This window comes from Canis lupus, chromosome 4 (assembly GCF_048164855.1).
Source record: "Canis lupus baileyi chromosome 4, mCanLup2.hap1, whole genome shotgun sequence".
In the NCBI taxonomy this organism is placed as follows: domain Eukaryota; kingdom Metazoa; phylum Chordata; class Mammalia; order Carnivora; family Canidae; genus Canis; species Canis lupus.
This window is the reverse complement of record NC_132841.1, coordinates 36,046,689-36,074,272: the sequence shown is the minus strand read 5'-3', so window position 1 is coordinate 36,074,272 and position 27,584 is coordinate 36,046,689. Positions and strand designations below refer to the sequence as shown.

Genomic DNA, 27,584 nt, shown 5'->3' with positions numbered 1-27,584 from the left:
AGGACTCAATCCTGGGTCTCCAGGATCACACCCTGGGCCGAAGGCGACACTAAACCGCTGAACCACCTGGGCTGCCAAACATCCTGAGATTCTTAATTATATCTACAAGGATCATATTCCAAAGTGAGGTCACATTCATAGATACTGCAAGCTTAAAAATTGAACCTGTCTTTGGTGGGAGCAGGGGAGGGGCATGACACAACCTATAAGAGCAGGTAAGGATGGGAATGAGGACAACCATAGCTGTGTCTCTCCCTTCTCAGGAGAAGCTGTGACTCTCAGCTTCGCCTAGGCTGAGTCAGCAAATTGGTTTTAGCCTTCATTTCTGTGCGTTTATTCATTTAAATTCATTAAGACCCCCACCTCCAAATCAAGACAAGTGAGAAAGCTATTTAATCCAGTTGGCTGTCTATCTTTATGACAGGCTCACTCCACTCACTTCAGCTGGATTTTTTTTTTTCACTGCCTAACAATTATCATTAAATGATAAAGCGCAGACCAACAATAAACATGTTTATCCTTCCTTAGTTTTCAAAGACATTCTCTAGATCTAACACTTTTTAAATGAAAATGCATACTTAGATTTAGAAATTGTTTTAGGCACACATGCCTCTGTGTAAACAAGCCATGGAAACATAGAAAGAAAGAATATTAGATACCTTTTCTTTTTTTATTTTTTCAGTGCCATCTTAATTTTCCACAGTGGACATGTTTTACTTGAGTGATTTGAAGAAGAAACTTTTTTCCAGTAACATGGGTAATTTTAAGACAATTTTTATAAATTGCCCACGACAGTTTATATATATATTTTAAAGTAAGGTGAGTGGGCCAATTGGTATTCTAGGAACAGACCGTGGATTGTTTTGTGAAGGTTTCAGATGCTCTTTAGATTTTGGAGCAGTGTTAACGTTAATTATTCAGAACCTCATCAGACTTTCCCAGCGGTGGCAATGGAAATCCATGGTCTCCATCTGGGAGGTTTCCCAGGTGCCAGGAACCTGGCTGGATGAAAAGCAGGCCCCTGCTTTGCCATGTGGCCTAACAAGGCACCCGCATTGTGCCTCTTCCTGATTTGTTGGGGACCAGTCCAGAATAAGCCCTGTCATCTCTCACCAGCAATACCATTTAGCTTCAACAAGCATGTGTTTTTCTAGTCTTTAAACTATTTTGAGGTCTGCCTTTTGTCTGGTGTGCTCTGAGGACGACCCGCATTTCCATCAGCCCCCATTACTGGAAGCCATAGCCTAGAGTGAGGCACTTTGTAGCTGTTACACTATTTTTTTTCTTTTTTAAATTTTATTTATTTATGATAGTCACATAGAGAGAGAGAGAGAGAGGCAGAGACATAGGCAGAGGGAGAAGCAGGCTCCATGCACCGGGAGCCTGACGTGGGATTCGATCCGGGGTCTCCAGGATCGCGCCCTGGGCCAAAGGCAGGCGCCAAACCGCTGCGCCACCCAGGGATCCCTGTTACACTATTGAATACAATTCGCTCCAAGGGAAATTTTCCTCTTTTGGCTTCTAATATGTTGACGAATTTTTGAAATTTCAATTACTTATGGTTCCCAACTTAGCAGGATGGAGACATCCAAGATACTTAATATGAGAAACTTTCCAGTCGCTTTTAGAGAAGGGTTTGTTGTCAAGGATGCAGCTCCCTTCCTCCTGTCTCTGAGACTGAAGTGCTGTGTGGTCCTAAGAGTCCCTTAAGACTCAAGGTGTAAGCCCCCACCTGGGAGCATCTGCAGATCCTGGGAGCCTATTACATATGCAGATTCCACCTACTAAATCAGAATCCCTAGGGGTGGGGCCCTGGGCTCTGTGCTTAAACAAGCCTCCTGGACATTCTGGTGCACTGACAAGTTTGGAAAGCCTTGACTTAGAGGTCCTGGTGCTAGTTCTTCCCCAGCAGAACCAAGTGCCTATTTGTAAGGACCCTTGGGTGCTGTAATCAGTTTACCCTTCAAGGTGCACATTGTTCCTGATGCTAAAACTGCAATCCAGGTCATCAGACCAATTTCTAACAATTATTTTCACTTGCTTGGAGCACTTCTCACTTTGGAAATCACTGAGCCTTAACCACAAAGAAGAGAGTTTGGATATTTAAATTCTTTGCAGGGAATTGTGTGTTCTAAATGTAATTCAAAGGACCCTGTATTTCTCTTCTATATGGAAAGACTGTTTAGATGTTCCTTCCCACTGTCCCCCAGATAATCCCTTCTTGAAGTCTCTTGGGGGAGAAAACAACAGGTGCATCTATGTCTTCTCCTTAGCCTCCCCTCCTTGCCAGTGCATGTGGCTCTTCTATACCATGCAGTTCTTCAAGTACAGCACCCTGATGCCTGTGCTCTTGTGCAAGCTGTTCTCCACCCCAACTTACTCCTACCCCCATCAGAGCCGGCCCCTACTCATCTCATCTACTGTGACCTGGCCACTTGCAAGACTATTCAAGCACCATCCCCTCCTTCCCTGTCAACTTTTGATGAAGACACATTTTCCCCCTTGTCTGCTTCCTACAATACCCTAGGCAGATATTTACAGCACTAATGTGCACTTGCATTGAAATTATTTTTTCTCTTTTCCTCTGAGCTTTGAGTTCCAGGAGAGTGGCAATTTTAATCCCAGGTTCTCCATCTGCATTGCCCAAGACATTCAAGCCCATGAGGTAGAATGAATAAACATTTCTTAAAGATGGTCCTGCCATCTCTGCTGGAAGCTTTCAAAGCCTTAGAAAACATTTTTAGATCATGTTTGCAAAGAACAGTTGATGGCCAGCCGGTGGTAGGTCAAACTTCTCTGTGGACTCAACCAAGTGAGCTTTTCAGTGAAGCTGATCTCTTAATGGAAATGAAAACCCAGCCATCCAGCCATCTGTTATTTTGCCCTTTGGCCAGGGAAGCCACCAACTCTGTCTAAAGGCATTATTATTTCAGGTTCGAGAGCTTCAAACACGACTACAGAGCGTGCAGGCCACAGGGCCCTCTAGCCCTGGCCGCCTCACTTCCGCCAACCGCCCAGTTAACCCCAGTACCGGGGAGCTGAGCACGAGCAGCAGCAGCAATGATATTCCCATTGCCAAGGTGAGCTCCAGGGGCGGGCGGGAACCCTGCTCTTTTATCTGGAATCAGCACCAGCTTCTACCATGCATTGCTGCTGTACAGTCATGTGAAGAGCTCATAGGGCCCCAAGGGGCATCCCTTGTACTCCAAAGGCCTCCTATGCTGGGGCTGCAAGGAGGAATAAACCACTGGTAGTTTTAAGTCTCTCTCAGCTGTGACCTGGATGCCAACTCTCATTAATCAGCCAGGAGGAGCAGGTCATAGCTGACAAGTCATTATGGAAAATGCAAAAAAAAAAAAAAAAAAAAAAGAAAATGCAATATTTTGTGAGGTTTTACAATAGTAAGGGGTGGATGGATAGTTGCTCCTCAGGGCCAAGTTTCAGCCCAGAAAGGGACCCTGAGTAAATGAATCAGTGATCTCCCTTCTCATAGCACCAATAGCCCTGCTTGCAGAAAAATAGATTCTGGTGGGTAGGCCGTGGCAGTTAGAGAAGCAGCCCCATCGCTGCCCATAGGTTGAGTCTAATCCAGAAGGAGTATTCAAATGACACATGTGCTTTTCCCTGGTAGTCTACCAGTCCACAAGAAGATTTGTTCTCAACCATCAAGTTGAATAAGTGAGGTCAAACCCTTGCTTCTCAACCAGAAGTGATCCTGTCCCCCCGAGGGATATTTAGCAATGTCTGGAGACATTTCTGATGGTCACAACTAGAGTGCTATTGGCATCTTGTGGCTAGGAGCCTGGGATGCCACTAGCCATCCTACAGTGCACAGAATAGCCCTCTACAACGGAGATTATCCAACCCAAGATGTCACTAGTGCTGAGGTTGGGAAACCATGGGTTAAGCAGATGGTGGAAAAATTGGACAAGTGAGTTATTTTTAGAAAAATGATTAATCAGTTTAGTTGCCATGGCTAAACAGTAGCCCTGTATAAGTGCAGTCTTGACAGTTTATCTGGAAAATTATATGTCATTTTTTGATAATTTTTTGTTTTTCAAGATTGCTGAGAGGGTGAAGCTATCGAAGACCAGGTCTGAGTCTTCATCATCGGATCGGCCGGTCCTAGGATCAGAAATCAGTAGTATAGGGGTGAGTGTTCACAAGAAACAAGGCAAGAAAGTAAGTGCCCAGTAGAGCTACACAGACAGCAGCTTGTAGATGACAGAACTTCCCAAGTTCACCTCCTGTAAACCAGTTAATTATAAAATAAATTATACCCCATTTCCTTCCAGAGGATCAGATTAAAGAGTACCATGGTTTCTTCATCAGGGAATTACTTCTTCAGCTATGAAGGAGTTTCTCTTTTTCTCTACCTGGAAACTTTCAGAAAGAAATGACTTATGTCTAGTTGCTGGTAATACAGATAAAAGTCTTAAAGTACCTGCTTATATCACCCTGCTATCCCAGAGACTGAGTGGGTCAGGGAGCTCTGAAAGAATTGGACTTTTTGCATATGCCTCTTAAAAGGGAATGTGCTCTCCACTGAGGATGAATGCTGCCTTTGAAGTGTAGCCCAATGCTGAGAAATACCAGAACCTTCTCACTTAGTACCAGGGTTTTCATCTGAAGAGCCTAAAAACCCCTTGGGGCCATAAATGCTGATGAATGGTAGAAAGGGAATAGTTTTAGTTCCCTAAGGAATATTTTTTTTAGGATTGGGGCTGAGGCTGAGAGTCAGCTATTTGATCCTCAGGAGTGGGGAAAGCCTGAATAGTATTTTTGAAGCCCTAATTTAGAATTTTGCACTGAGAAAAATTGCATGGATCCAGATTCGATGCCAGAGCCAAACTGTGAAAATAAAGGAGCTGGCTGCACTCTTTGGCTGCAGCAAACAGAGAGGCAAGGGCATGGAGGGGCAGGGGGTCAGGAAGGGGAAGGGAGGACAGATTCTGCTCAATATCCCCAAATCTAGGAACTCTAAAGAGGCATGCTCCCCAGGCTGGCTGCCCAGAAACACATGCCTAGAGGATACAGCTGTATTTTGATTCTGTTTATGTGCTATTTTCACAGTAGTTAGCTTTTTATCATAGAATCATACTACACAGACTGAGAAGGATCAGGGTAACCCTTTCCTGGTGCCTGGTTGTCAAGGAATATCAGCTGTAAATTCTTTTGCATGCAAAGCATGCCTGAGGACTGGTCCCTAAAGTGACACTGACTAGAGGGGGATTCATGCTTACCTGTGCAGGTATCCAGCAGTGTGGCAGAACACCTGGCCCACTCTCTTCAGGACTGCTCCAACATCCAGGAAATCTTCCAGACACTCTACTCACATGGATCTGCCATCTCCGAAAGCAAAATTAGAGAGTTTGAGGTGGAAACAGAACGATTGAATAGGTAAGGAGAAATTCTGTAACTTTGAGCGATGGTGTTATAGGGGTGGGGAGCTGCCCTCGTTTCTCTTTCAAAGATCAATTCAAGTTGGCTTATGAATTGTGATATAGAAAGATGCTGTCAGGTTGGTGGGTGGGGAGTTCCCACCTTCTTGTTCATCAGAGGAGCGCTTATGGCAGTCGGGGCTGGCTTCGTGGGCCTTGTGTGACCTGTGTATTCAAACTCACAAGCCTCATGTTTGGAAACATCCACACTTGGCTTTCCTGTTCTACTGTCACCATTTTAAATTCTTGGGGCATCTGAGTGTCTCAGCTGGTTAAGTGCTTGCCTTATGCTCAGGTCATGATCCTGGGGTCCTGGGATCGAGCCCTGTGTTAGGCTCCCCACTACTGGGGAGCCTACTTCTCCCTTGTCCTCTGCAGCTCTCCCTGCTTGTGCTCTCCGTCTCTCTCTCTTTCTCTCAAATAAATGGATAGAACCTTTTAAAAAATAAAAATAAATTCTTAATTTATGAAGCAGAGTTCCACCTTTTTATTTCGTACTGGCCCTTGCAGATTAGGTGCCAAGTCCTGGGAACAGTCTGTATTGAATAACAAGTAGGTCAGAAAGACAAGCTGGCCTCCAAGCATGCCTGCCTGTGCTGCCAGGAACCACAGAGAGAAGCTCCGGAATATTGAGTCCGCATCCTCCGGGCGCCTGGAACTATCAGGAACCAGCAAAGGCAGTCTTACTGAGGCATTCTGGGGTTGACCAAATATGCTGGTCTAGCCCTCCCTGCTCCCCCAGAGGCTGCCTCATTTCATTTATGCTCTTTGCAAATGTACATAATCCTCAGTCCCTACATTCTATCCTACTTAGTCCTATTTAGAATAACTTTCTAAGTAGGTCTAACTGTCCTGCTTAGAAAGTTTTTCCAGTTTTATGGATTCTTCCCAAATCTCACAACAGAGGTAGTTAAAGTTTATACTTATGCCTCTTGGCAAAGGCTGGTTTATAGGTCATCCCAGAAATGAGGGTTGCTGACAAAGCAAACAAGGACCAGGGCCAAATCCTGGTAAACCACGGAGTCAGAATGGGTCCTGCAGGGGCAGAGCGCACTGCTGAATCACATCCAAGTGTGGCGTGGCTGCCTTGACCTACCAATCTTCGGTGGGAGAGCACAGTAAGAATTTGAAAAGCTTATGAACTAACCAGGAAGAAATGTGGATGCCAGCCCCCCTCCACCGTTGCTTAATACCGTTCCTCTTGTGTCTGGCAAGCCTGAATAGATTGAATTGTAATGTTACTCCTCCCTGATTTGAAGCTGTTTAATACAGTGCTTAAGGACTAAGGAAATGCAGCAGTCTAGGTCATTTCAAATCTGGAAATTAAGTGGTTTCCTTATTAAATCCGAAATACTTATGAGTGACAATCCTGATGATTACCTTATAGCAGTAAAACAGCCCTGTCAGTACATGGCCCGGGAGTGCTTAAGATCTGAATCAGATATGCCCTTTGCAGTTTAATGAAGTTAGATGCTTTCAGGGGCCCTCCGTGAGTGAGGATCTCCTCTCTACAGATTCTAGGATTTCACAAGTCTGCTTTGTGGTTGAACTTGGGGGAGGTTCCTTTCTCATTTCTGCGCACTGAACTGAGACACCAGAGAAAGGGGAAGAATTTGGTCCTTGTAGCTCACATTATCATGGTGTCTTGGTTTGCCAAGGGTTCTCACAAACAACTACTTAATCTTCAACATGGGAGGGTACAGTAGTCCCATTTTGCAAATGAGAAAACAAAGGCTTTGATGTTAAGCGACTTGCGTTGAGTCCAGCGCTGTTCAATAGCCCAGCTGAAATTCTACCCCTGCCCTTGGACTTCCCCTCCAGTGTCTTCTCTCTGAAGAGACAGCTGAAGAGATAGCTACAACTAGAATGTGGGAATAATCTTAGAAATAGCCTACCAGTATGTCCTCATGTCTGCCATTAAACTGCTCATCTCAAAGTTGGAGGCCCTATTTCACCCCCAAAATGAGAGCCTTTAGCTTTGTGATTGTGTGTGGAATGGGGGTTATATCTCCTCAGAAGTGTTTCCTTATGTAACAAATCTGTTTTAAGCACCTACTCTGTACTAAGTTATTTGTCATGCAAAGGAAAGAAAAACAGACAAGGTCCCTGCTCTCATGGAACTTATATTCTGTTAGGAGAGTTATACAAGAAGCAAACAAATGAGATCTTAAGAGAACTCCCAGTAAACAAGGCACTGATAGATGAGGGGTGAAAGTGTTGCTTTTTCGGTAGGCTACAGGCCGAGTCTGGAGTCCAACATGGGGCTCAAACTCAAAACCATGAGATCAAGCCCTGAGCTGAGATCAAGAGTCAGATGCTTAATGGATGCTCAGCCAAGGGAAACACCCAGGTGTCCCCAGGGGGTGTTAATTTTAGATAGGTAGCCAGGGAAAGCATCTCTGAAGAGGGGGCTTTAAGTTGAAATTTTATTTTTGTTAAGATTTTAAAAATTTATTTATTCATGAGAGACGGCGGGGGGGGGGGGGGGGGGGCGGGGCAGAGGGAGAAGCAAGCTCCATGCAGGGAGCCTGATGCCAGACTTGATTCCCGGACTCCGGGATCACACCTGGGCCGAAGGCAGGTGCTAAACCTCTGAGCCACCCAGGGATCCCTAAGTTGAGATTTTAAGGGGGAAAAGAAGCAGCCATATGACAAACTAAGAGTCTTATGGACCAAATTACAACCTTAAGATCGAAAAGGAGGTTGATGTGAAGTAAGAACTGTCCAAAGGCCAGTGGAACTGAAATGGAGTAAATGAAAGAAGTCATATGCAGTAAAGGTAGCAGAGTTGGCAGGGCTCAGTGGGATATGGATTTTTTTTTTTTAAGATTTTATTTATTTATTCCTGAAAGACACAGAGAGAGAGGCAGAGACATAGAAGTAAGCTCCATGCAATGAGCCCGATGTGGGACTCGATCCCGGGTCTCCAGGATAAGGCCCTGGGATGAAGGCAGTGCTAAACCGCTGAGCCACCCGGGCTGCCCGGGATATGGATTTTGAGGCCGTGGACCAAGTTTGTTCTTTATTCTGTGTCATTGGAAGTCGTTAAAGGATTTTATGTAGCAGAATGGATCTGATTTAAATTTTGAAAGATGACTCAGGTGTAAAGAATGGAAGGAGGGGCAAGAGCGGATGCAGAACAATGACTGCAGAGGCCCAATGTGGCCAAAGTGGAGGTGATGTGAAGAGGGTGGGGGTCAGTGTTTTTGGTGATAAATTCAGTGGAAACTGCAGTTACGATTAGATCTGGATGTAAGAGAAAGGGATGGTCTCAAGATTCTCACGTGTCTCACCTGTATTGTTGGGTGGATGGTGGTAGCATTTACTGAGATGTAGATTACTGAGATAGGGGAGGACAAGATTTGAGGAAAATCAAGAGTCTTAAATTTGAGGTGCCAGTATGACATCCAAATGGAAATATCAGGAAACATCTGGAGATGTGAGAATGGCACTCAGAAGAGAGATCTGAACTAAAGAAATTTGTGATCCATAGGAATATAAATGCCTGATGAAGTCATAGGACTGGATAAAATCACCCTGAAGGGAGGAGTGTTGATAGAGGAGGGCAGCCAGGGCTGTGTCCCAAGGGAATGCCAACCCCCACAGATTTCATAGAAAATAAGGAATGAACAAAGGAGACAGAAGGAATGATCTGTAAGGCAGGAAGAGAACCAGTAAAGACCTATTATGATCCAAGTGAGAGAGAACATTTTCAGAAGGAAGGAGTAGCCGTTTAGTGGGGTGTTGCCTGAGAAGGCCCGTTAAATGGGATTGGCCACATGGAAGTCTGTGAGCTAGCTAAAGAGTTCCACCTACTTAGTGAGGACCGAATGTACACTGGAGCAAGTTGGAGTAAATGAGAGTGGGGACTGTTTCAAGAAATCTTAATGTCAACAAGAACAGAACAGTATGTTCTTGTAACGCCTTACATTGAGTTAAGCCTGGAGTTGCCAAAACCTCACAGTGGTCTTCGTTATACACCCACGAGACCTCTCTCATGTTGGTGTCTCCACATTCTGCTCTAAGATATGTGGTCCGATGATTGGTCCTCGGACCAATCAATCAAGGCAAATGGCTTCCAAGACCCTTACCATTTCAAGAGTCACTTGCATTTTATATGTGTGAAACCCTGTGTGTCTTTAAGACTTGGTGGTCGGAGTACTATCAATGGATGTGTCCATGAGAAATGAATCATTGCATCCAGAGCCTCTGTCTCAGGACAGAAAACAGAGAAGCGGAAGGCTTATGTTTTGCTGACTTTGCCAAAAACTCATATGCTCTGAATTTGTAGTTCTGATTCCTATAAAGCATGAAGTGGGTCCAGTCCCACTGCTTGTCCTACCAGTAGTCAGCAGTTATGGCACTGTACAACCTGGAAGGAGTTTTGAACACAATCCACAGTTTCTGGTCTGTTGCCCATTCAAGGGCCCTTAGGGACAGTTTCTTACTCCCTGATTCATTTTCTGCTCTGTAGTAAGTGGTTAAGAGAAGAGGATCTGAGGTCAAACTGCCTAGTTCAAATCCCAGGGCAAGGCACTTAACCTTTCGGTGCCTCTGTTTGCTCCTCTGAGAATGGGGATAATAATACTTAATTTAAAGGGTGATGGCAGGTTATTGAGCAAGGGTTTAACACATAGTAGCTATTGCTGTGGTACTGCCTTTTTTTTTTTTTTGTCCCTGTGGAGGGTGGTTTATTGAAGTGCACCTGTCATGCCTCTCTTAAGAGCCTGAGGAAACATGATTGACTTCTTTCCCTGGTGGATCCTCAGCACCTCACACGTAACTGGCACATGGTGTGTTGCTGGCTGGGTGGGAAGTAACAGGGGGCTTGTGTGTATTTCTAATTCACACAGAATTTAGTGATTCTTGTACTTAAAGTTGCTTCCTTTATTACTCACATCAGTTACATTTGCTAAAACCTCTGACAAGCTCACCTCCTAACATGCGTGTCTAGCCTGGATCTAGATTAGACCACTCAAATATTGGCAAATGAATTGTAATCCTAATGTGAAATCATAAAAGGGATTTTTCTTTCTTTGTAGCCGCATCGAACATCTCAAATCCCAAAATGACCTCCTGACCATAACCCTGGAAGAATGCAAAAGCAACGCCGAAAGGATGAGCATGCTGGTAGGAAAGTATGAATCCAATGCCACAGCACTGAGGCTGGCCCTGCAGTACAGGTAGGGAAATGCAGGCTGCCTGTGTATGTGCGTGTGCGTGTGGAATGGGGAGCATTTTAATTTAGAAATGCATCCACGGTAACCTGCATAAAGTAGAAACCAGTCTTTTAGAACACATATGGAAAGTTGGACCAGCAAATACTAATGTGATACATACTGAAAAATCCATTAGCACCTTGTGATGATTAAGAAAATAAGAGCAGGGATCCCTGGGTGGCGCAGCAGTTTGGCGCTTGCCTTTGGACCAGGGCGCGATCCTGGAGACCCAGGATCGAATCCCACGTCGGGCTCCCGGTGCATGGAGCCTGCTTCTCCCTCTGCCTATGTCTCTGCCTCTCTCTCTCTCTCTCTCTCTCTGTGTGTGACTATCATAAATAAATAAAGAAAAAAAAAATATTTAAAAAAAAAGAAAAGAAAAGAAAATAAGAGCAATGAGTATGGTGTTGGAAAACTGGTATGTTTCTACTGGCATGTTCAACCTAAGTATTATTCCATTCAAGTAATATCATTCAATATATTTATTTTCATATTTATATATCCATTTGTTGCTCTTATAAGTCTTTATTTATTTTCATATATGTTTTACATTATTATAAGTATAGGATATTCTATTTCCTCAATTTATGGAAGTTTTGTAATGTTGCTTAATTGTCTGCATGCATTTTGAATGACTGTATCCCCTGCATCTAGTTTATATATTCTTATTTTATTTACTCATTTCTCTAAAAGATATTCAGATTTTTGTGGACTTTGAATATAAAAAACAATTTTATGGGGAATAATTAATACAGATAATACCGTCATTCTTTTGAATATTTTCTGTGGGATAAAATCCCCAAGGCAGGAATTATAGATCAAAAGATATGAATATTTTTGTGGCTCCTCTGGTATGCTTCCAATTTTTTTCCCATAAAAACAAGCCAGTTTAAATGACTGCAGTTCAGGACTCCTGGGTGGCGCAGTGGTTGAGTGTCTGCCTCTGGCTCAGGGTGTGATCCCAAGGTCCTGGGATACAGTCCTGCATCAGGCTCCCCACAGGGAGCCTGCTTCTCCCTCTACCTATGTCTCTGCCTTTCTCTTTGTGTGTCTTAATAATAAATAAATAAAATTTCTTAAAAAAATAATGAATGACTGCAGTTCATTCATCAATGAGCAAGTGGTGTATGAATGTACCACTTCTTTTCAGCCTCATCAGCTTTGGAACCTATCTGTTTTTAAGTTACTATTTGTTTAATAGCTATAAAGCTATGCATTATTGTTTTCAGGGGTTTATTTTATTAGTGGCACTACTTAGGCATATTTCCAAGATTCCAGAGTAGGGGCGGTACCTTACTCTTAGTATCCTCTGAAAAGATCAGTATGTTTTAAGAAACTTTTTTTCTTCAAAAAACAAAATCAAACCCCAAAACCTATGAGACCAAGGGAGCCTGGGTGGCTCAGTTAAGCCTCCGACTCTTGATGTCATCTCATGTCTTGACCTCAGAGTCATGAGTTCAAGCCCCATGTTAGGCTCTACGCTGGGTGTGGAGCCTACTTAAAAAAAGCAAAATCTGTGAGACCAAAGCTAGAGCACATCATGCTAGTTTACAGACACACCAAAGCAGGCAGGTAATCTACCTATGATAAATCCCGGAAACAGGCTGTTCTGCAGCAACAGTCTGCCTTTGATCTGTGTGGATGAAGCAGTGTTGCAGCATCTCTAACCTGAAAGATGAACTACCCTTGAAAGGAGGAGCTGCCAGCACCCAGAGCTAATGAATGGGTGATCCTCCTTATCTTTTAGTGGAAGAAGATGGAAGTGAGATGATTGAAAAACAGATGGTCTGTTGACTAAATGTTGAGTAAAGCAACATTTCCTCAGCTTAGCTTAGAGAAGCTAATCAGTTATTTGCTTAGCAGGGAAGTTTCTGCACTGCAGGCGTCTTGTCCAGGACTACTCGGGCATGGTGCACATGCTCCACTTCCTGTGCAGACATGGATCTGTGTGAGTCATGTATGGCCATTAGGAAGGGGTCCATCTCTGGTCCTGGACCTGGTGTGCCCAGTGATGACAGGCATGAAGAGAAAGGCCGAGAGACTAATTTCTTCCTCCTAGAAATCTAAATTTGTCAGAGATTTCGTAAATGTTTCAAGGGGCAATTTTACAAGCATCTAATAGAACTTTCTGTGATGATGGACCTGTTATCTGTGATGTCCAGTATGGTAACTGCTAGCCACGTGTGGCTCTTAAACATAGGATATATGGCTGTGGCAACAAAGGAACTGAATTTTTCTTTTTACTTAACTTAAATTCTTATTTTTTTTAAAGATTTTTAAAAAGATTTTATTTATTTATTTATGAGAGACAGAGAGAGAGAGAGAGAGAAGCAGAGACAGGCAGAGCGAGAAGCAGGCTCCCTGCGGGGATCCCGATGTGGGACTCCATCCCGGGATTCCAATATCACGCCCTGGGCCAAAGGCAGGTACTAAGCCACTAGCCACCCAAGGATCCCCAAATATTTTATTTATTTGAGAGAGAGCAAGAGAGAAGGGGTGGGGGAGAGGCAGAGGGAGAGGGAAGGGAAGAAGCAGACTCCCTGCTGAGCAGAGAGCCTGATGTGGGCTTGATCCCAGGACTCTGGGATCATGACCTGTGCCAAAGGCAGACACTTAACCAGGCGCCCCGTAACTTAAATTCTTTTTAATTAAAATAGCCATATGTGGCTAGCTGGTTACTGAAGATCTAGGTCAAAATTGTGTGCCTCTCTCTCTCTCTCTCTTTTCCTTCCTTCCTTCCTTCCTTCCTTCCTTCCTTCCTTCCTTCCTTCCTTCCTACCTACCCTACCTATCTTCCCATTACTGTGTAACTATTTCTTGTGCCTCAGTTTCTAGGGTCAGGAAGTGGGGAGAGTGATTTAGCTCAGTAGTGTTCTAGCTCAGAGTCTCTTAGGAGGTCCTGCTCAAGCTGTGTCATCTGAAACCTTAACTGGAGCTGGCAGATCTGTTTCTAAGAAGGCTCATTCACATAGCCTGTTTGGTGGAGTTCCTCAGTTCTTCACTCACCAGGCTGGAAGCCTAGTTCTTCACCACATGGGTCTCTCCATGGGGCTGCCCAAGAGGCTTCAAGACATGACCACTGGCTTTCTCTAGTGAGAATGATCCAAGACAGAAAGTGAAGGGAGAGAGAGTGACCAAGATGGAAGTCACCATGCTTTTTTATAACCTAGTCTTGAAAATGACATCCCATATCCTCTTAGTCACATAGACCAACTCTGGTATAGTGCAGGAGATAACACAAGGGTGTGGATACCAGCATATGGGATCAGTGGGGGCCATCTTGGAGGCTGGCTACCATAGGCATATTACATTTCCTTTTTAGCCGATCGTTAAAGAAGCATTAAACTTAATTCTCCCACTTTTATTGCTTCTCTGGTATTTTTCTAGATCCTAGTTTATTTATTTTTAGAGAGTGAGAGGCATGCGTACGCATTAGTGGGGGTGACAAGTGGCGGGGGGTGGGGGGAGAGAGAGAGAATGAGAATCCCAAGCAGACTCCACATAGGGCTTGATCTCACCACCCTGAGATCACTACCTGAGCTGAAATCAAGAGTTGAACACTTGACTAGGACTGAGCCACCCAGGCACCCCTAAATCTTAGTTGAAAGTAAAAGTTTAAATTAAGTGAATTGCAGGGGGTGGGAGGCAGCATAGCAGAGCAAGCCCTGGGCTTTGTGCGGGAATATTTGTGGGCATTTCCTCCTTACATGGACAGCACGGCTGAGAAGCAGGTCTGGAGCTGCTTCCCCCTCAGGGGACAGTGCTGCACTGAAGAGGCCTACTGTCCCCTCCCAGAGTCGAGGATGCTGTGTGCTTCTGTTTCAGTGAGCAGTGCATAGAAGCCTACGAACTGCTGCTGGCCCTGGCGGAGAGCGAGCAGAGCCTCATCCTGGGGCAGTTCCGGGCAGCTGGCGTGGGGTCCTCCACTGGTAAGTGTGGCCCCGGGGCCCGCCCTCCCTCTTCCTTCTCGTCCCCTGTCTCCTTTGCTCCACGGCGCCCCTATTTCACTGCTGGCATCAGAACACCTCCCAGCAACATGAAATTTGCTTGTCAAGTGTGTTTCTCATTTTTTCCTCATGACCAAGTGAGTAAATTGTTAATGTTGAATGCAGCAGAACTGGAGTGGAAACAGAATTACAGACCCGTTAAAACAAACAAGCCCTCTCAGGAAACATATTCTCCCCAGCCAACAGTAGGACCAGATAGAGCAGGAGGCCCACAGTTGGTGATGAAAGAGACCTACTTTCCCACATCCTCTCTCTGTGATGCTAAATGTTGAGGGTCCCTTTGCTGTGTCTCGCCTCTTCTCTTTTGCCCCACATCTGTCCTTTTGGGTAGTTTGGAAGCATGGGTTCCGTTTCCCTCGTCTCCAGGTGCCTTGTGGACACAGAGGAAATGGTTTCATGCCCCGTTGTCCCCTTCAGAGGGCTGCCCCCAGAGCCTAGAGCTCTGACCTGTTGGGGATCAGAAGTGTCAGCAGACCCACTCGCCTCCCCGGCCCCAGGGCCATGTATCACTTTGGCCTGTCTGCACCTCCAGATCTGTATGGCCCCCTACAACCACCCCTCCATTTGGAGTAACTGGAAGAGGTGTGTCATTGAAAAAGACACAAGTGTGTCATCCTGGTTTAGCAACATTTGCTATAATTTGGCCTGTGATGGTGGCTCTGGGCCTTACAGTGATGTGAAGAGGACACAGTAGAAAAAGTAGAGAGGGAAGAAACACCAAGGGAGACAGGTTGTCATGGCTCAGTGCCAAGGCCTGGATGCTACCTCAGCCTCCACTTTCTAGCAGCAGCTTCCTTACAGAAGCAACGTCAGGTAAATAGAAAACTGTTTAACTTCAGAGCCAAACGTGGGTGGTGTGGGCAAACCAGGAGTCCTCGGCCACAGGAACCAGGCCATGTGTCAGGGACAGGCTTCTCAGCGAGGGCTGGTAGCCTCCACTCTGGCTGCTCTTCTAGGACACACCTTCGCAAGGAAGGTCATGTCAGGGCCCTCCCAGGGTGCGTCCCCACCCCCACCCAGGTGTTCTCATCAGCTCCTCCCCCTCACTTGGGGTCTAGCTTGTGCACTGAACACTTACATGCTTCTCCTCCTTCAGTTTTGACCTGTACAGGAATCTGAAGCAAATCTGAAGGAAAGGAAGTATCCTGGACACTAATTTCCTACTTCATATCCAAGTTATGAGGCAAGGGAGCAGACCTTCATTTGTATGGGTGACCACCCTCTTCTCTCTTCTTTTTTCTTTCTTTCTTTTTTTTTTTCTAATAGCATTAACATCCCAGCCCAGAAGTAGAAACTCTGCCAGCATTTCCATTAGAAACCTCATTTTTCAGGGTCTTTTCACTAAACCATAAAACTTTATACCTCATATTAAACAGATCCTAAAATGATCTTGGCCTGCTGTCAAGTTTTTTTTTTTTTTTTTTAATATGTGTATTAAGGAAAACGATCAATTAAAGGGAAGAAAAATCAATCCTCTTATTTCCAGTTTGTATCATCAGATGTCTTTAAACCATTCTGTCCTGGAAAAGTACCTTTTATTAGGCTTGTCTCTGCTTGGCACAGTTACTTGGTAGGAGCTGGAAGGGCTTACATAAATCTGCATTTAAAATGCTTAAAATCAATAACGAAATGCTTTGTATTAACATAACCCCGGGTAGCTCATGATATATTTATAAAATGAGCCAGTCAGTAATGTCATGCCTACTTCAGAACAGAATTCAAAGAGCAGTCAGTTAGTGAGATATATGTAAAATATCTCATTTGTGGAAAGAAGAAACACATGAAAGTTGTCAGGGAAATGGCCAAGAAGGGGGTGTCCAAGGAAGCCTACAGGACATATGCACCCATAGCTCTTCCTCACTCAGTAAAGCTGTGAGCTGGCTTACCTTGAGCAGTTCTCTATTAAATTGCCCTTCCACTCTGCTGACAGCAGCAGTTGACTTGCCATTCTGCTCCAGTGGGCCATATAGTTGCACGGCAGACCAAGTACTAGCTCAGGACACTTACCCACAGTACCAGCCATGGTGCTTTTTTCTGTCTCTTGTTGACTACATAGGCACTCATTACATTCATTCTAGATGATTTGAAAAATCTCTCCCCAGGCCACCTCTGCCCTGAGACCAGTGGTTTTGAAACTGTGCCCTGGAAAGCTGGAGGAATGTCTTTGAGTTGGGCCCTAGTCATGGGCTTGGAGGATGGTGGGGAAACTGAACGTGTGACCCCTCACCCCACCCCTGTTCATTTCAACTGGTTCTGCATTTACCACTTTTGTATCTTATGCTTTGGCATATAGTTTCATTTGAAAATACTTGGAAGGCTAGGGATTAGGCGGAAGAGGTTGCAGACTGGTGATTTATTTGGCCACCACAAGAATGAGAACGTTTTAGGCAGGGAATTCACTCTCTGGCCCACCACTCCTCAGGTCTTGCCCCAGCCCAGTGACCTGACTCCTGGGCACATTTGGGCTTGCCAGTGCCTGAGCAGAGAGAGAAAAGTCGGGGGTTAGCACTGGTACAGAGAATACACTGCCAATCGAAAGTTCTCATTTTAGCTATTAGGTTTGTTTCTCTTGCCTACACAAAGCTCTAAGCAAAGCCCTGGTCATATGGAGGCATAGTTTGGGCCTCATTCACCAGGACATGCCAACACAGGAAAAAAATGGCCCTGTGGTAGTGGCAACTGAGTGGGAGAAGTAAGGAACCTGGATAATGAGAAAATCATAGCATGTTAGAGCTAGAGACAGACCTCAGAGATTATGTTAGCCAGTCCTTCATTGATGAGGACAGTGAGCTCAGAGCAGACGGGCCTTGCTAAGAACAGTTTCTGTGTGAGGGCGCCCAGCCCAGCACTGTATCTCTTTGTTGGCCACCCACCAGTAGTTTCTCTCCCCCAGGCCACCTCTGCCCTGAGCAACTAGGAACCGATGAGCCAAACTTGCTGTCACACTTGTCCCATGTAGGTTTGTGTGGATTCATCCTTTGGTTTCTTTGCAATGTAGGAGACCAGTCAGGGGATGAAAACATCACTCAGATGCTCAAGTGCGCGCACGACTGTCGGAAGACCGCTGAGAATGCTGCCAAGGCCCTGCTCACGAAGCTGGATGGCAGCTGTGGGGGTGCCTTTGCCGTGGCTGGCTGCAGCGTGCAGCCCTGGGAAAGCCTCTCCTCCAACAGCCACACCAGGTAATTCTCGGCCCTTCTGCTGTGAGGTGGTCGTGCATCCATGTGTGATCTGCTCACTAGGCTCGGCGTGTGGTGACCCAGCTGTCAGAGACTGTGAGGCTTGGATGAGGACCGAGCTCCTCCTGTGCTTGCAGCTTGCTCCAAGGAGTCAGGGAATCGTCCTGGGAGAGCCGGACAGGGCCTTCTGTGGCAGGGCGGGAACCACAGTCCAGAGAAGGGGAGATTGCTCAAGAAAGTGGAACCTGAAGGTGGAACCCAAACCTACCTTTCTGTCTGATGCTCTCTCCCATTTCATTTTATTCTCCATTTCTACATAGTCCTTGATTTCCAAGAGTATTTGGGGGAGCTTAAGGCCCATTTCCTGCCAACGATCCCTACGTACCCATGACCCATGCTGCATCCTGTTCCCAGGCTCCGTTGTCTCCCCTCTTCTTCTCCAGCCTCTGTCCTTTGTAAGCTGTGCTTGGACAATACCCTCTTCTTTTCCTGCCTCTTGTGCTTTGCAGAGTGATACCAAATTCATAGCAGGTACTTAGCAGACACTCAGTGATGAACCGGAGTTCAAGTTCTGTGTCTGTGAATCTGAAGTGGGTACATGAAAAACATGGGGAAGAAAGTAGTGAAGATCTTGCTAAGCATAATTTGCTGAAGCTGTTGGATTCTTTCAGAAGGGAGTAGGGGTTCAGAATGAAGGCTTTTCTAGTGACCTTCCTATTTCTTACCATCGAAGCCCTAAAACCATGAATGCCTTCCCTTCATATGTCAATTCTCAGTCTAGAAAGTACTTTGTTGAAGATTCTCCTATGGTAGCCCAGTCATAAAAGACAGGAAGGGTGACTTACCCCATTTGCACAGGGGAGAAAGCATTGGCTCAGAAGTCTGTAAGTGGCTTGGCTAGTAAGGTCTCTTGGGTAATACAGGGAAATCAGGACTGAGACTCGGGACTTTGGCACCAAGCACATTACTCTCTCTACTATACCAAGTTGGATATCATGATGTTAAAAAAACAGTTGTCTACTTGCAGATCAAGTGGCAAGACCCACGTAAGGCCGGATTAAATCTTAAGAGCCAATGGGGAAATACTGATGTTTCCTTGGTGCCTGAAGGCAACATAATGTTCCCATCTCTCTTCCTGCTGGCAGGACCCAGCCATCTGCCTAAATGCATCCATTTACCTGTCCTGGACCTGGGGCCTCAGGAGAGGGGCCATTCCCAATAACATAGTTGGCCAAGTGCTCACAAAGTCAAGGGAGTTATTTCCTTTTGATTCCCATGCACCAGTCGTCCTCTTCAGTGAAACACCGATCATAATTTATTTTCTTTTTAAAACCACATTCTTCTGCTTAACCACAGAAAGCAGAGGCTTTTCTTAATGACTTTTCCAGATGTGTATGATCTATAATTTCCTTGTTCATTTAGAGTAGAAACGCAGTCCTCGTGCTATCAGAGATACTGTTCTGTTGAACTGGTTAACATGAGAAGCAAGTTGACAGGGAATATATGCTGTTTCAGTAGCTTATAAGGAGTGTGTTATGGATCTTTTTGCTCACACCTCCCCATCCCCAAAATAATTTTGTTTTAATCCAAATCAGAGACAAGTTTGGAGTCTGTCAAAAATAAGAACTCTCACCATCCATTTAGTGGAGATTCTGGTCTTGAACATTTGTTAGAAATACTTTAACATATAGATGAGCCTTGATTCTGAGACCATTTTCTTAGAGGAATTTAATTTTTGGTGATATATTAATACAGCTTGAGATCAATTTAAGACATGGTCTTTATTTTCAAGGATGACCTCATGAAAGAATGGCCCCCCCTTGAATTAATGTCAATCTCAAATACGTCTTCCAATCCAAGTACAGAGGACTTTTGCTCACATTTCACTCAGTTGTCCTTAAAAATTCACTTTCACACTTCCACCCAAGTCAGAGCAGCCAGGGTGGGCACAAAAGAACCACACACAGGCCATTCGTGTGGCACTCCACATTTTTTGGTCCTGACACAACCAGACTACTTTATGTGACATGTGAGCTCTGAAAAAAAGTCCCAAACCACTAACCCTTTTAATGATTATAATGACTAATTTTGTATGGAAATCTTGCCATTCCAGCTTAGATATTCCCCCATGTCAAGTTTATGGGAGAGAGAAATGGAGTTTTCTGTGTTGGAGCTTTACAGGGCTCCATTCCTCCCACCGTCACCAACTGGCACAGAGAATTCCAATCAGAGGTGACAGTCAGCTATTCCTCAAGGTCTCAGGAAAGGAATGCTGAATGTCCAGTTTCCAGATGTCTTCCTGGCAGCAGATGGACAGCTCCTGATGACAGGAGGGTCGTGGTTTGGGGAAAGGAGCAGCAGAAGAGCAGTTACCAGCAAGGAGAATAAAAATGGTAGGGGATCCGTGGGTGGCGCAGCGGTTTAGCGCCTGCCTTTGGCCCAGGACGCGATCCTGGAGACGGGATCGAATCCCACGTCGGGCTCCCGGTGCGTGGAGCCTGCTTCTCCCTCTGCCTGTGTCTCTGCCTCTCTATCTGTGTGACTATCATAAATAAATAAAAATTTAAGAAAAAAATGGTAGCCAGCCTATCAGCTGACTGTTGACAGGAGCCCAGAGACACTGATGTTTCTCTTTTGAAAAACACAGCCACAGCCTCCTCAGGGGTTATAAGTGTCTTAATGGACAGAGTAACTAGGTAATGTTGATGGCTTGGATAGCTTTATTAGCATCTCACAACAGAGGAGCCCATGGACTAAATTGCTGAGGTGGGAATAGGGAATCCTTAATCAATTTCAGTTCATTCCATGGAAGCACTATCATTGATCTAAATCTACAAAAGGACACGTGGCCAAAGACAAGATAAGCCTCAGCAGGACTGCCCTAATGGGGACTAGAGCCCGTGCCTTTGCCCTGCTGTTGGGTGGGGATCACGGTGAGCTGTGGGAGTCTGGTGATTGCAGCCTAGCAGGTGAGCTGCTGGGCACTTTCCAGGAGTCAGGGTTCTACCTGGCTGACCCCCAAACTGGATTAAGGGCAATGGCACTCAAGATGCTCACTTTTCACCTTCTAGGCTGGTGACTAAGTCTTCTTAGGTGGAGTCTCACTGGAGCAGAAGGGAGGGCTGATGACAGTGGAAGGATGGATGAGATTAGAATGGCCGTCCTATTCTAATAGGACCACCATCAGCAAGCTTCTGGGAGTGAGAGACCAGATGTGGCTGTTGTAACCGTAATCTTCATATTTTCATGTCCCTCTGAAGAAGGGAGTTGCTTTCTCATCCCAAGTATCAGGAGAGTCCATCCAAGGCCCTTGGGACTAATGCTTATAGAAGCACTAGTAAATTCTAAAGTACAGCTCAGATGCATTCTCCAACATGACAGCATGGTGCTCGGGCCTGCTGCTCAAATGTCCTTGTCATTTATCTTTTAGGCTCTATGAAAACTAGGTAGAGACCTGAAAGGCTTTTTTTTTTTTTTTTCTTTAAGACTTCTTGATTTCAAAAGAATTACATGATCATTTTAAAACTAAATAATGAAAATCTAAGCATTATATCAAATTCTCCATGCTAGGACCCTCACTGGAAAGAACACTGCAAACAGATCAGGGTATATTTCCACAGATTTACCTGCCCATTTTTTCCTTTGTTAAGATCCTTGGCTGGAAATGACAGAATGATACTCTAATAGCTTAAACAGAAAAGGGCTGTGCTGGAAGGATATTCCACACACAGGAGCTGGATACCCAGCTGGAGGCAGAGAGCTACAGGAAGCCCGAGCAGTCTTGGAAGCAGGCACCTGAGCATAGCCAGGCCAGGCCACATCCAGCCTGCGCACTCCCCACGTGTGGCTCTCATCTCCCTGCTGCGGGCAGGCTCCCCAGATGACAGAAAGCCAGCATAACACCTGCATTTTCACTGGTGTCAAGTAAAAAAAAAAATTCAAATAAGGGACATCTTGCCAGCTAGGTTCAAGCCCTACCCCTGTCATCTGTGGCCATGACAGCCCCCACAGGAGCCACACAGATGGAGAGGAGAGGGGTTAGGTCCCAGAAGAAGATGGAAGGTGTGAATCTGGCAGGCCAATGGCAGGCATCTTTAAAAACATGATTATATCGAATTTTTAGTCTCCTAAGAATCCTACTATGTGGACTCCTAAAACCTCCTTTTCCCCTTAGCATTACATTTTTTTTTTCCATGCAGTATTCATATGTGTCAGTAGCTGCCCACTCATATTGGAAGACAGTCCATCATGTATTTTATTTTATTTTATTTTTTCCATCATGTATTTTAAACAGCTTCCTCTTTTTGGACATTTCTACCCAGTTTTTCCACTATTAACCATTAGAGCCACTGTCCTTTTTTTTTTAAATAATAAATTTATTTTTTATTGGTGTTCAATTTACCAACATACAGAGTAACACCCAGTGCTCATCCCGTCAAGTGCCCCCCTCAGTGAGAGCCACTATCCTTGACCTCACACCAGTGTGTCTTGAAAAATTTCTGTGGGACCAATTCGAAGTAACAATTTGCTGCTCAAAAATGATTGTTTCCGTTGTCAAATAGCCCTCCATACATGATCGAATTATCATCCTCTTCCTCCACACCCTTGCTAAAACTGGATAGTGTCAGTTTTTTCAATTTGGCTGATCTCTGGGCAAAAAATACCCTATTTAATACTTTCCGCCTCCTAATTATTAGTGATATTGAAAATCATTATGATGTTTGATTTTTCTAATGCCTGAGAAATTGTTAGCCACAGTATAGCTGTTAGGCTTAGAGAGTGTCTGTCTTGGTGTGTTACTGGTGACTGAATGAGGAAAAGGTTAACATTGGCTTTGGAGATGTCTCATTTTCAACACTGTTATCAGGAGACCTTTAAAAATGGCTGTAGAAATAGAATCTGTTTCTCATTTTGACTTCCACTTTCAACTAAGTTCTTGGGACCTTTCTTGAACCAGACAGGTTTTGAGGACTTCAGTTATCTGGCACTGGATTTTCCCATACCTATATTTTGTTAGATAATTTTTCTTCACTTAACCTAGAGAATTCTGAGAGCTATCTGAGAGAATATAGGCATAAAAGGTTAGGACTGTGTTTAGGGGTTTTTAATCCTTTGAGATGAAGAGTTGTCAGAGAGGGTGGGGAGGTACATTGCTACACAGCACTACAAGATGTAGGCAGTTGACAAGGCCCATCTTCTCAGAGGAATCCGGGCACTTAGGAGTGGCTGACCCCCTCCTTCAAATAAATTTAAAATGCTTAGCAAAAGCAGAAAACCAGCCTAATGGCATTTCCCTTCTGAAAATGAGCTGCCCCTTGGTGGAAATGAGATCTTAATGGGGACCAGGTAAGACATTGATAAAAATGTAGGGAAAAATCCATTTCTGGTTTTTGTGGCAAAGAAATGAAATGCCATTCTAGCTTTTTGCCATGGCAAGATGAGGAGGCTGAAGAAAAACGGGTTCTTCTTCTAAAAAGCAGGATGGGGAGTTGTCTTGAGGATGAGGCTGGGACATGAAGAAAGGGGAAAGGAGACTGGATATTTGAAATCCAAAGCTGCTTAACTAAACCTGATTCCATGTCCCATTGTGGCCAGGGCAGGTGGAAGGGTGGGTGTCCTAGGCTGCTAGCACTCACACTCCCCTGGCTCTAGGCACCCCACATGCAGTATGCCAGAAGATTGCTGGCAAACTCATAGATGTGGAGCAAAGCCAGCAGGACAGGGCTCCAGCAAAGCATCCCAGAAAGGAGAAACCCATGTGACCTGGCCCTGCTTATTGGAAAAACAGAGCAGAATGCAAAAATGTGCTGTTCTGCCATTCTGAGGTGAGCTAGGGCTTTCTACCTTCAGCCCTCCCTGAAACACCTCCCAGAGAACAGGCCTCCCAGCCTGGAGATGAGGAGTAACCTGGTCTTGGTGGACAGTGATTCATTCCCCCTTGACAGCCAGAACCATCCAGCATTCCAAGCTGGGAGAGCTAATGGATGACCTAACCCGGGCCCAGAAGCCAGTGGCATGCCCTCAGAAGACTCTCAGTGCTTTTGTCTGCAGGAGGCAGGGGAGAGGCTGGCAGCTTCCCTGCCTTTCACACTGTCACACAATCATATTCCACAGTGGAACATTATAGCACAAAGCAGAATTATTAACTTTCCCACTGGCCTCCCGGAAGGGAGGAAGCAAAGCCAGAGGGGCTATGTCGATGCAGTGCATATCTGGAAATCAAACTTCCTAGAGCATTTTAGAGGGCTTCAGATTCCCACGAGGGTACATCAAGGGCAGGAGATCTTTTTCCTTTTCTTCTTTTTTGAAAACTAAACCTATGGTAGAGATGGTGAAAATTTAGGCCTTCCCCACCTGGCCAGGAATCAGGCCCTAAACCATTGGGGATCCAGAACACCCCAAAGCCTGTCAGCCTCTGCCCATCTGTCTTGGTACTTCCTAGACCACTCTAGGTGGTTTCTCAGGTCTCATGGAATGCTTGGTGTATTGCTTCTCCCTCAGCCCCAGGGTATTCTGCATGACCTGCTGGGTGGCTGTCATCCCTAAAAAAAGTCCCTGAGTCTGTGTAGGGAGGTGCAGGATGTGGCCACGGCTGTTTCTCCAACTCCCCTAGAATGAGTACTACTGCACTATCTGGACCTGCCTGCTTCAGGACCCATCATCTCCCTTCCAACAGCCTGATGATATGGGAACCGTCCATACTCTCACTTTATCGCAGCCTGGGAAGGTTGGATCATTTGCTTGGGACCATAAAGCTAGGCAGTGGCAGAGGAAGAACATTTACTCAGGTCTATCTGATGTCAGAGATCTGCTCATAATCACTGGCACCCACCAGATCAGCCCAAGAGTGTATTCTCTAGGATTCTCCCTAGAGAATTTGGGTGGAGTCATGTCCCGTTACCCCACAGGCTACCGTGCAAATGCCCACCTGAATTAAGGGGTAGACCAGTTATTCTCAAACTTGGCTATGCCTCAGAATGATAGAGAGGGTACATTAAAATGTAGATTGCTGGGCTCCATTGCCAGAGTTCCCCTTTCTAGGGGTCTTGGGGGTGGGCCTAAGAGTGTGCATTCCTAACAAGTCCCAGGTGATGCTGCTATGGCTAGCCCAGCAACTACTCTTTGACTGCCACTGGGGTACACCAGTCCCACTAACTGGAAAATCTGCCCAAATAGAATCGTTTTAGTGCATGCAGAATAATTACAGAGCTCTAGCTTCTAGTGCTCTTTGAATTTAGAAATTTCTTGTTTAAGTAAAAGAGAACAAAGGATTCCTCAAGTATAAGTGTTCTATTTCTTTAAAAAAAAAAAAAAAAAAGTAGTCCAAAGAAAATAAGACCAAAGACTCATCTGGGTGGTAGGTCATAGGAATTGGTTAATCTCAGTGTTTTTCTCTATGTTTAAAATTTTTCAAAATAATTTTTAACATAAGGAAGGACAAGGGTTGTAAAGTGAACCTCTGGTCCAGAGTCCCAGCTTCACAGGAAACGATTTCATACCTGAAGCCTCCTCCCAGCTTACTGGGAGAGAAGTATTGATGTTTCCCAGCACCGTGCTGTCCAAACATGCCACCCCTGTGAGCACAGCTCCACACTCAGCCCTGTGGAATGTTGTGAGAACATTGCCACCACTTCAGTTTGCTTTCATTTTATTGCTCATTTGTCTGTGGGACATTTAGATGTCTGTCCCTCCATATCTGTGTTGACGATCCATGAAGGTGAGTGCTGAGTCCTACTTGAATGATTTTGTCCAAGGCATGCCTAGCACCAGGCTGGGGGCAGGTAGGTCTTTACTGCAGAGTGTAGAGATTCTGAGGGAGAAACTCAGTTTCCTCCCTGGGAGAAATCCCTCCCATTCAGAAGTCCCCCTGGCTTCCCCAGCACCCTCTGCTGGGGCTACTGTTAGCTCATTTGCTTCTCTCCAGTTGCTTAATTTCTTTATGAAATTGGCACCTGCAGTGTTCCAGCCAGAGGGTGTTGCTGCTTCTCCCTTCTTGTCTTTTTTAAAATGCAACTTAAGGAAACACAGTGATGGTGATTGACAGTAATAATTTTATCCTCATTCCTGCCCTTCCAGCTTCTACTGTCTCTTCCCGAGATTGTTGCAACAGCCCAGAACTGGTCTCCTTGCCTCTGCCCTTGCCTCCCTTCATCTCTCCTCAGTCCAGTGGCCAGAGGGATCCTATTAAGATGTAAGGCAGATCACATCACCCCTCTGTTACAAACCCTCTAGTGGCTTCCATTCTAATTCTAGAGAAAAAGACACAGCCCTTATAAACCTGACATGACTCGGCACCGTGCCCCCCTCTCCCACACACACACCCTCCTCTCTGACCAGCTCTCCTCTTCCCTCTCCCTGAACTGCCTCCAGCTCAGCCACAATCTCATATATGCTGGCCACACTCACTGCCCCAGGGCCTTTGCATTCACTGTGTCCTCTGCCTGGATCACTCTTCCTCCAAATATCCACACAGCTCCGTTTCTCATGTTCTTTAGGTCTACTTTATCCTTAGGTCTACTTTATGTAACTTTATCATGCAGGCCCTCCCTACAACTCTGTTGCAAAGAATAATCCCATCTTCTCGTTGTGCTCCCCATAACTTCATTTTTCTCCATGGTACTTCTCACTGTCTGAGGTTTGGTGTATCTTACTTGTTTGTCTCCCATATTAGAATATGAGTTCCATGAGAGAAGAGATTTTTCTAGTTCCTAGAAGAGTACCCCATAGTGGTACTCTAAGATTACTTACATGAATGATAGCTGCATTGATTGAGTGCTTACTATATGCTATTCACTGTTCTAAACACTTTACATTTTACAGATAAGGAAATGGGCACAGGGAGATTGAGTCATGCTACCTGTAAATCTACAAAGTGGAGGGCAGCCCAGGTGGCTCAGCGATTTAGCGCTGCCTTTGGCCCAGGGCCTGATCCTGGGGACCTGAGATCCAGTCCCACGTTGGGCTCCATGCATGGAGCCTGCTTATCCCTCTGCCTGTGTCTCTGCCTCTCTCTCTCTCTCTGTCTCTCATGAATAAATAATAAAATTAAATCTTTTTAAAAAATCTACAAAGTGAAGAAGATGCTTGGGTTACAGGTAAAGGTAGCACCTCTATGTTAGGGTTCTTCAGAGAAACAGGACCAATAAGGTTATTATATGTATATGAAAAGAGAGATGGATTAATTTTAAGAAATTGGCTCATATGATTATGGGGACTGGCAAGTACTAAATCTACAAGTCAGGCACACTGGAGACCCAAGGAAGACTTGATGTAGCAGTGTTGACTCTGAAGGCTGTCTGGAGGCAGGATTACTTTCTTGGGGGACCTCAGTCTTTTCTCTTAAGGCTGATTGGATGAGACCCATCTACATCATGGAAGGTAGTCTGCTTTACTCAGTCTGTTTTAAATGTAATCAAATCTAGGGGTGCCTAGATGGCTCAGTTGGTTGAGCATCCAGGTCATGATCTGATCTCTGGGTCATGGGATCAAGCCCAATTTCGGCTCTGTGCTCAGCAAGGAGTCTGTTCAAGATTCTCTCTCCCTCTTCCTCTGCCCATCCCACCGCACTCACTCTCTTTCTTTCAAATCAATCAATTAAAAAAATATAAATAAATGTTAATGACATCTTTAAAAAAAATACCTTCACAGTGACATCTAGATGGGTGTTTGGCCAAGCACCTGGACACTATAGCCCAGCCCAGTGGCCACATGAAATGAACCATCAGCACCTGTAAGGAG

General features: G+C 45.1%; 1 protein-coding gene across 1 annotated transcript in view; it reads left to right on the top strand.

Moving 5' to 3' along the window:
- Window positions 1-27,584, top strand: part of MCC (MCC regulator of WNT signaling pathway) — a 447,338-nt gene that overhangs the window by 386,863 nt on the left and 32,891 nt on the right. The window contains 6 exon segments of the mRNA XM_072823923.1: window positions 2,934-3,080; window positions 4,063-4,152; window positions 5,252-5,400; window positions 10,484-10,624; window positions 14,486-14,589; window positions 17,666-17,849. Of these exon segments, the coding sequence (XP_072680024.1) occupies window positions 2,934-3,080; window positions 4,063-4,152; window positions 5,252-5,400; window positions 10,484-10,624; window positions 14,486-14,589; window positions 17,666-17,849 (815 nt within the window).